The following is a 10029-nucleotide window of genomic DNA, read 5'->3' as shown; positions in this document are numbered from 1 at the left end:
GAAAGTACATGCAACATTTTATGAGAATGACTATAGATTTCATGAGCTTCTCAAAGGGGTCCAAACCTTATTCAAGAATAAAAATTATTCCTTTTTAAACCCCTAGGGAAGCAGAGAGCTGTTTCCCACCATTTGACTCCTCTTCTGCCCACTGCCCCACTTGGGAAGCCCAGACTCCATGATGGGTATTAATGATGGGTATTAATGATGGGTATTAATGGTTGCTCTTTTCCATTCTCTGCTCCCGCCATCCCTTGACCAGGATCTGTAAGGTCTCCCATTCCCTTCCAGGCCTCCCATGCACTCAGGCCCCTCATGCTCTGTCTTCCTTCAGGTTCCTCTTACTATGATAATGTCCGGCCTCTGGCCTATCCTGATTCTGATGCTGTGCTCATCTGCTTCGACATTAGCCGACCAGAAACACTGGACAGTGTTCTCAAGAAGGTGGGAGCCTGGGGAAATAGGGCAGCTAGACTGAGACGGACCAGACCCCATGGTCCTGACATAAAATGGGCCAGGAGGAGGGAGTGATAGCTGGGGTATGGCCATCAGCTGGTTAGCGAGTGAAGCTCTCATCCCTGCCAACCCTGCCTCCAGCCCCCATCCCTCCCAGCCACCCGCTTCCTGAAAGTCCTGAGCTGGATACAGCAGCTAGGGGAGGTAGGGGAGTGAAGGGAGAAGCACTCATAGGATTCTTTCTCTGCTCTTCCAACTCCTTGGCAGTGGGAGCCCCAGATGGAGGGGATGGGATGTGAAGGCTGATCCTGGAGCTCAGGAAAGCCCTGTGGCCTCCTCTCCAGGCCCCAATTTCCATGAGAAAAGCCAGTGGTGAATGGACAGAAGTCAGCTAGGGCAGCCCCAGTTCCCAGGTGGGGGAGGGGAGGGTGGGGTAAATTTGTTCCCAGGGGACAGTATGGGAAAGGGGAGTGGGAATGGGAAGGTTCCAGGTGGCAGATCCTTCATAGCCACTGAAGGAGAAGAGTCTGCAGGCCCACGCCAGCTCTCTCGTCCCCTGTACTTCTCTCTCACCCCATCCTGTTCTCAACCGAAGCCTAGCATTTTCACCTCTTCCTTGTGTGGGAGAGTTCTGAGGGATACATGGTTTCCGCATGCTCTGAGGAAGAGAGGGCACACTGCTGGCATGGTGAGCAAAGGCTCACCCTGTGCTTCCCTCCACCCCTCCACAATTCTCTTTTCTTCTCCTACATAGTGGCAAGGAGAGACTCAAGAGTTTTGCCCCAATGCCAAGGTTGTGCTGGTTGGCTGTAAACTGGACATGCGGACTGACCTGGCCACACTGAGGGAGCTGTCCAAGCAGAGGCTTATCCCTGTTACACATGAGCAGGTGCGACCCTTGACCTCTGACCTCATCCCAGCCTAGACCTGTCACCTCTGCACCTTCAGTCTCTGATTTGAAAACACCTTACCTGGCTCATCCTTTGTTCTGGCCTGTGACCTCTGACCTGATCCCTTGACTCTCCCCAGCCCTCACATTCAACCCCAGCCCTCACATTCAACCCCAGCCCTCAGCCTCCGTGCCCCTTTCTAAGCTGCAGGCTAAGACCTATAACTTTCTTCCATGCACTCCTTCCTTTTCCAGGGCACTGTGCTGGCCAAGCAGGTGGGGGCTGTGTCCTACGTTGAGTGCTCCTCCAGGTCCTCTGAGCGCAGCGTCAGGGATGTCTTCCATGTGGCCACAGTGGCCTCCCTTGGCCGTGGCCATAGGCAGCTGCGCCGAACTGACTCACGCCGGGGAATGCAGCGATCCACTCAGCTGTCAGGACGGCCAGACCGGGGGAATGAGGGCGAGATACACAAGGATCGAGCCAAGAGCTGCAACCTCATGTGAGGGGCTAGGAGAGGGCAGAGTGTGAAGAGGGGTGGTGAGGGACACAATTGTTCCCCTGCCTGTGCCCAGGCTTTCTGACCTCCTGAGCCTGGCTGGGAAGTCAGGGCAGGCAGAGCAAGCAATTCTTCTGGGCAGGGGAGCTGGAGGGCAGAAGGGTATCATCATTTCTCATCTCCTCCTCCCTCCTCTTCTCCGGTGGATATTGAGGGAGCTAACAGGGCTAGCATCTGGGGCATGAACTGAGATGGGGCAGGTGGGGATTAGGGAAGCTGGTATCAAATAGTGACCTTGGTGGAGTCTCCTATGTGAAGAGTACCCTCCCTCTCCACCCCCAGTCCCCATATCCTGGTTCTGGCCCAAGGAAAATGTACATTCTACGACCTTCTCTTTTCCTCTCCTCTCACTTCTGCAGCTATTCTCACACACCTAACCTCTAGGCAACATGCACTAAATTCAAAAGCAAGGGGAAGCCCTTTCCTCCACCATCAGTCCACCAGCCCTAGAACCTCCCTTGCCTTTACAGTCACCGAATAAAGCCCAAGTCCATGGAAAACGGCTGTGGCTTTAGTTTTGTTGCTTTTTAAAAAAATCAATCTACCAATCTCTAGCAGTAAGAGGGAAAGTTAGACCTCAGCCGGGGAACTTTCCATGTCTGCAGATAGAACAGAGGACAAAGCCATAGGTTGGATCAGAAGTGTCCTTTTAGGAGTCAGAGTTGGGAGAAGGAGACATCCTGGGACTATTCATCCCAGTTAATAAAGTGGGCAATTCTCAGGCCATTAGGGGATTTTAGAGCAGACTGACATGCAATTAGTCAGCATTTCTCAGCCCAGCCAGGCCTGCTGCTAGTGTGGGAGGGGTCCTGCTCACCATCTGTACCCCTGGCTTGGAGTCTGCTGGTGCCCTGGGGTTTGTGAGGGTAAGGAGGCATCAAAAACCTCCACATCACAGAAGCTACCCCTATACAGCGTGAAGTTTCCTAAGGGGTCAGTAGTTTGATTCTGGGGTCTTCTTAGAAGCTCAGGCCAGGGACCTTTCTGTCCTTCCATGCTGAGTTCCTTGATGACTTTCAGGGAAGCATCAGCTGTTAGAGTCACCCCTACCGTCCCTTCAAGGAAAGATGATGGAGAGGACGGCTGAGCGCCTGTTGTCAGGAAAGACAGTGCTGGTCTGTTTTCTTGGGAGTCTGGTTTCAGATTGTCCTGTATTCCCTCCCTGGCTCTGGTCCCACTGGCCTCTTTTCGGTGACATTCTCCCCCAGGAACCATCCCTGGCCCTTCCCTCCCCCAGCCCCAGCCCTAGCCAGTTCTCCCAGACACACTGGAAGAGAACACTGACCTTACCCAACTGTCTGCTGGGATCCCACCCAAATTTATAGCCCATTCCTCCCTCTTCATTCATTCAGCAAGTATGTATTGAACACCAACTGTGTGCCATACACTGGCTTGGGAGATTGCAAGGACCAGTCTCTAAGCTTCTGGAGGCCAACCCAGTGTGGAAGAGAGGTACCCCAGGTGTGAGGGTGCCACGACTGAGGGATATCTGTACATGTACAGGGTGCTATGGGAGCTCCTTGCAGCCTGAGAAGCCAGACCTGTTAGCCAGGTCCTGAGGGTTGAAGAGGAGTTTGCCAGGCAGGGAAGGGGTAGGAAAGGCACTCTGGGCAGAGGGTACAGCATGTGTAAACACGTGGAAATGAGAACGAGCATAGCACTGTTGGGGCTCCCATGGCAGGGAGAATAGAAGACAAGGCTAGGAAGGTACCCTGAGGCTACTGCAGGGTCCACAGAGGAACCAGAATTTCATTCTGAGGATGAATGAAATCATCCTCAGAGGATGAAGCCACCAGGAATTTCAGGCAGAGAGTGAAGTGATCAGAGTTGTTTTTTGGATAGATGGTTATCTGGATGAGGTATTTGGGGCTGGGAGACTTGGCTCTGAGATGTGTCATTTGAAATAGCTTGTCAGCAGTGGCTCACACCTATAATCCCAGCCAAGATTTCTCCTTTGGGAGGCCAAGCTGGGAGGATCGCTTGAGGCCAGGAGTTCGAGACTGCAGTGAGCTATCATCATGCCATTGTCTTCCAGCCTGAGTGTCAGAGTGAGACCCTGTCTCTAAAAATAAAAATAAAAAAATGAAAAATAAAAAATAGCTTCTCTTTTCCCTTATGCCAGGTTCCAGTATTGAGAGACAAAAAATTCCCACCTACCACTCCCTGGCTCATCAGATACCCCTATCCCAACCTCTCCTATGGGACTAGTTCATCTCAGCCCGTCTCAAAGATTCTAGGATAACTTCAATGGCATTTGAAATTATCTAAGTGCCCCTCAAACTGAGACCTGGTTAGGGACTGACTCAAGGACCCTGAGTCCTCGGCTAAGGGTATAGGAGAGGGCAGGGGCTCCAGGCCCAGCTAGGTGGATCTCCATCTGTCTCTGAGGACTGACCCTTTTCCCACAAGGACCTGCCATAAAAATCGACTTGTGATTTTTAGCTGAGTGGCTTCTCTTTTCCACTTTGGACTTCTCAGTTGCATAGCAGGTTCAAGCCTGCAATCACCAAAGTGTAGAATGTGGAGTGTTTGTGCCCCCTCTTTCCTCTAACCTCCATCTCCTGCCATGTGAGCTCAGGGAATGCAAACATAATTAGAAAGATCAATCAGCTGGAGGAACCCCCAAAGTTTAATACCTTTTCAATACTACCAGGAATGGATTTTTGGTCCCTTTCTGCAGGTCTGGATTGCCAGATGTTTTGTTTCTGGGGAGGAGGGCTCTGGGCTGAGGAGCTCAGTGGGTGGGAGGAGGGAATGGGATTGTTCCTGATCCTCAAAGGCCTCTGTAGGCTGAAGGGAGGGGACCTCATTCCCTTCCCCACCCCAGATGCAGGAGTCACTCAGCTTTCTTCTCTGCAGCTGTTTCCCTCACAAACTAGACTGGTTTGGGAAACAGTGTAGCCTCGTTAAACATTTAATGAAATAAACAACTAATCACACTGTGATGGCTGCCAGTGTTTCTGTTTTTTTTTTTTCTTCTTCTTTTTTTTTTGAGACAGAGTTTCGCTCCGTCATTCAGGCTGGAGTGCAGTGGCACCATCTCAGCTCACTGCAACTTCCGCTTACCAGGTTCAGGTGATTCTCCTGCCTCAGCCTCCTAAAACCTAATTTTAGGTTTTTTTTTTTTTTTTTTTTTTGAGATGGAGTTTCACTCTTATTGCCCAGGCTGGAGTGCACTGGCATGATCTCGGCTCACGGCAACCTTGCCTTCCGAGTTCAAGCAATTCTCCTGTCTTAGCCTCCCAAAGTAGTTGGGATTACAGCCATGTGCCACCATGCCCGGCTAATTTTGTATTTTTAGTAGAGATGGGGTTCTCCGTGTTGGTCAGGCTGGTCTTGAACTCCTGACCTCAGATGATCCACCTGCCTTGGCCTCCCAAAGTGCTGGGATTACAGGTGTGAGCCACCGCGCCTGGCCTAATTTTTGTATTTTTGGTAGAGACAGGGTTTCACCATGTCGGCCAGGATGGTCTCAATCTCCTGACCTTGTGATCTGCCCTCTTCGGCCTCCCAAAGTGCTAGGATTAGAGGCCTGAGCCACTGCGCCCCGCCCTGGTGTTTCTTAACCTAGGCAATAAGCCTGCCTGGGAGGGAGGAGGGGGGACAGCGTGGATGGGACGAGAGGACTCAAACTCCTGAAACACTTCAGCTGACAAGGGTCCTCCCCTTGTGACTCTGGCCCTCCCAGGAGGGACAGTCGTGGGAAGAGCTTCAGATTCCGAGGCAGAAGTCCCCGGGGCCCGGGTTGAGCTCTGCTGCTTCTTCCCTGGGGAGTCTTTGGTGAGGCGCAGCACCTCTGTGAACCTCAGTTTTTGTGCCTAGAAAAGGGGGCGGATCACTACATCTTCCTCATTGTGTTGCTGAGCTGATGTCAACTTTTATTCTTTACAACCAAGACACCAAGGCTTAAGTGCTTCTAAACCGGGCCTGAGGGAGTCGGGAAAGGCTTCTTAGAGGAGTATTTTGTGCTGGGACTGGAAGGCTAGAGGAAGACAGAAGACAGGAAGCAGGAGGTGGTTATGTCTTGTTCCCACACCTATCCTGGGCCTGAAGAGAGTTTTAGTGACTCCTCCAAAGATTGAAGTCCCTTGGTCTCCATTTTTCTGAACTCTTATTACTTTTTCTGCAGTCTCTGGGTGAGGACTTCATGTTGCCATAGTGACCCTCTCCCTGCTTCAGATGCACTCAGACTTGTCCTGCAGGCTGAGGAAGGTGTTGGGGAAGGGGTCATGTTCCTGAGATGCCCAGTGGGGCAGGCACTCTTGGCACAGCTCTCTCCCCCGACTCCACATTCTCTTCCCCAGGAAAGGGTTTAGCGTTTTGTTCTCAGTTTGTTCTACACAAGGCAGCTCCTCTCCTGCTTCCTTCCTTCCAGCCGGGTTCTCAGATCTCCCTCCATCTCTGGTCAATCCCTTACTTGCTGTCCTCAAGGCTGTGAGTGAGGGTCAGAGAGTGGGGAGGCTCCAGGTCAGGAGGTGTGGGATGATTCCCGAGTAGCTAACCGCTAGCAGCCGAGAGACAAGAGAGTCATGTACACTAGTGCCCCTCCCCACAAGAAAATGCCTCTGCTATTGACTCCTAAATAACAGATGTCTGTCTGCATATTAATGAGATTGGATGAATAATTGGTGAGTTTTTCATTCAGTGTCAGAATGAACCGGGAGGCCTTATGTTTATGCACACAGACACCCACTCACCCCTGACTCTCCCCTTCCCCCACAGCACAATGAAACAGACACAGACGCTAGCAGGCTTGACCCATGAAGGGGAGGGGCAGACGGGGAACCACCGGGAGGGGTGTTAGCGGGAGGGAGACCCCCATGGTTGGTCTGGGTTGGTCAGGTTTCTCTCTTGATCACTGCCTCCCCATCTCCCCGGGGGCAAAAGCTTGCATTTGTGAGATTTCGCCACCCTGCAGAAGGGGCTCAGAGGAGGAGGGGGCTCTGGCGGGAGGCAGTTGCTGCCTAGAGGAGAGCAACGAAACAGTGGTCTCCTTCAGCGACTTTGTGCCTCACTTGAGTCTGCAATCAATGAGCCCCTTACCCTGCGTTAGACCCTGTGCCAGGGTGTGAGATGGAAGAACAGAGGTTTTGGAGTCAGGTAACTACAATTTGCTAGCTGGGTGCCCTTGCACAAGTTACTTAACCTCTCTGAGCCTCACCCTTTTTGTCTCTAAGAACACCTACCTTGCAAGATTGAAAGGATGAAATGAGATAAAGTGTGTTATGTGTCTATCTTAGTGACTGGTTTATAATAGGCCCCAACACATATTTTGTCTCCCAACCTATCCCCAAAACAAACCAAGACACTTGCTAAATTGCTGCCTCTCATGCCAGACCCACCTTTGTTAGGGAAGGGGTTAATTAGAAGTCTAGTAATTATCCTAGCTGCCTGGAAACCAAGAGGAAAAGATACAGAGAGGAACAGAAACAGAGAAAAAGAAATAGACACAAGAGACAGAATGATGGAAACAAAGGCCCCGGGAACAGGAGACCACAGAGATGGGAATGGGAACATGGAGAAGGTATTGTGGGCAAACGAAGTGAACCTCAAATGACAGTTTAGAATCCAGGCCCGGTGCAGTGGCTCACACCTGTTATCCCAGCTATTCAGGAGGCTGAGGTGGGAGGATCATTTGAACCCAGGAGTTTGAGACCAGCCTGGGCAACATAGGGAAACACTGTTTCTAGAAAAAATAAAAGAAATAAAAATTAGCTAAGCGTGGTGGCACATACTTATAGTCCTAGCTACTCAGGAGGCTGCGGTGGGTGGATCACTTGAACCAGGAGTTCGAAGCTGTAGTGAGCAGTGATCACACCACTGCACTCCAACCTGGGTGACAGAGTGGAACCCCATCTCAAAACAAAACAAAACAAAACAAAAAAACAGTCCCAGTGCTGTGGCTCACACCTGTAATCCTAGCACTTTGGGAGGCCAAGGCTGGAGGATCACTTGAGCCCAGGAGTTCGAGACCAATGTGGGCAACACAGTGAGAGCTTGTCTCTATAAAAAATTAGCCAGGTGTGGTGGCCCACAGAAATTGAGGTGGGGGGATCACTTGAGCCTGGGAGGTAGAGGTTGCAGTGAGCTGAGATTGTGCTACTGTACTACTTCAGCCTGCATGACCGAGCGAGACCTTGTCTCAAAGAAAAAGGATCCAGAGGTTAGAGTCTAAAATGCTTAGATTTGCCATGTTCTTGCTGTTTGACCACAGCAAGTCTCACCCTCTCTCAGCACCTCAGTCTCTTCTTCTATAAAGTGAAGGGGTGATTTGCTCTCTAAGGTCCCTTCTCATTGTGTGAGAACAAGAGTCCCAGTGGCCTGGGAGCACAGGGGAGGGGACGCGGCTGCCCACCCTTCGACACTATTACCCATTGGTCACTTGTGCTCTGTCTCCTCTCTCCCTTGGTAAATGGATCTGCTGCGCCAGCAAACAACTGTCCATTGTGTCCTAATGAGGGACGAGCAGGGAAAACCAATCACTTATGATGCAAATGAGCCCACGGCTGCAGTCTCCTCACATTCACTGAGTGCTTCTCTTCTGCCCAGAGCCCAGCGCTGCCCCAGTTGGGCCTTTCTCCCCAGCCCCAGTTCCCATCTGGTCCTGGAGGAGGAGTGGGGAGGCCCAGACTGGCCTCCCCATTGTTGTTCATTGCACTCTCTGCAAGGAGTTTCAATCCTCAAATCCTCCGAGCCTGGCCCAGCTCCTCTCCCCACCCCAAAGGTGGCTGTTTGATTTTTTTAAAAAATCGATTGAAATTCACATAACATACAGTTAGCCATTTTAAAATATACAATTCAGGTGCATTTAGTGCGTTCACAATGTTGTGCAACCACCACCTCTGGACTCAGGTTTTATGCCCTCTGCCCATTCGATGCCCTACAGCCTTCAGCGGGACTGGGAAGCTGCCGAGGCCTCAGCAGAGCTGAGGACTAATGGAGGCTGGTGAATAGGCTGAGAAAAGCCCAGAGCTGACCTGAGGTGAAGAGGTGATCCCCACGCTTTAGGATGACGTTAGAAGGCTTAGGCTTTGGTGGGAGGGGGACGTCACTGCCTTAGCCAGCACAGACCTGTGGCCACATTGTAGAACATTATTTTATTTATTTATTTTTTTTTATTTTATTTTTTTTTATTTTTTGAGACAGAGTCTCGCTCTGTCGCCTGGGCTGGAGTGCAGTGGCCGGATCTCAGCTCACTGCAAGCTCCGCCTCCCGGGTTCCCGCCATTCTCCTGCCTCAGCCTCCCGAGTAGCTGGGACTACAGGCGCCCGCCACCTCGCCTGGCTAGTTTTTTGTATTTTTTAGTAGAGACGGGGTTTCACTGTGTTAGCCAGGATGGTCTCGATCTCCTGACCTCGTGATCCGCCCGTCTCGGCCTCCCAAAGTGCTAGGATTACAGGCTTGAGCCACCGCGCCCGGCCTATTTATTTTTTTGACATGGATTTTTGCTCTTATTGCCTGGGCTTGAGTGTAATGGCATGATCTCAGCTCGCTGCAACCTCCAGCTCCCGGGTTCAAGTGATTCTCTGGCCTCAGCCTCCTGAGTAGCTGGGATTACAGGTGCACGCCACCATGCCTGGCTAACTTTCTATTTTTAGTAGAGATGGGGTTTCACCATGTTGACCAGGCTGATCTTGAACTTCTGACCTTAGGTGATCGGCCTCCCAAAGTGCTGGGATTACACGCATGAGCCACCGCGCCCAGCCCCAGTACATTCTTGCATTCTTGAATTTCCATGGGAATTTCTTTTTCCATCTTAATTTCTCAGGCATTAGAAACCAGAAGTGGCTTCTGTACAGATCTTGGTTTCCATAGCTTTCAGAGCTTCTGTGGGCTTGGGGATGATCCCGTCGGCAGGCTTCTCACTTTAGCAGCTGCAGAAGGCCCTGAGACAGCCCCACAGTCCTTTGCCTCCAGGAAAGACCTCCTGCCACCTAGAACCCTAGGAACAATCCTAGACTTTCTACCTAATGTGTACTAGCTTATTCCAGAGTCATATAGCCTAACAGCTGGGAAGAGCCTCCTAAGTTGAGTTTCTCTTGCTAATACACTGTCATTTGATTTTTTTTTTTTTTTTTTTTTGAGACGGAGTCTTAAGATTTTTTCTGTCTTTAGTTTTCAGAACTT

At 51.1% G+C, this 10029-nt stretch overlaps 1 protein-coding gene across 1 annotated transcript in view; it reads left to right on the top strand.

Moving 5' to 3' along the window:
• RND2 (Rho family GTPase 2) overlaps nt 1-2404 on the top strand; it is a 4992-nt gene extending 2588 nt beyond the window's left edge. Inside the window, exons 3-5 of the mRNA XM_011929662.1 lie at nt 335-444; nt 1211-1345; nt 1601-2404. Coding sequence (XP_011785052.1) covers nt 335-444; nt 1211-1345; nt 1601-1849 — 494 coding nt within the window. The 3' untranslated portion in view covers nt 1850-2404. The remainder of the gene's footprint in view (nt 1-334; nt 445-1210; nt 1346-1600) is intronic.
• Nucleotides 2405-10029: the final 7625 nt, after the last annotated feature.

The sequence above is a fragment of the Colobus angolensis genome, unplaced genomic scaffold (assembly GCF_000951035.1).
Source record: "Colobus angolensis palliatus isolate OR3802 unplaced genomic scaffold, Cang.pa_1.0 Scaffold83, whole genome shotgun sequence".
NCBI lineage: Eukaryota > Metazoa > Chordata > Mammalia > Primates > Cercopithecidae > Colobus > Colobus angolensis.
This window is presented reverse-complemented; position numbering and strand designations above follow the sequence as displayed.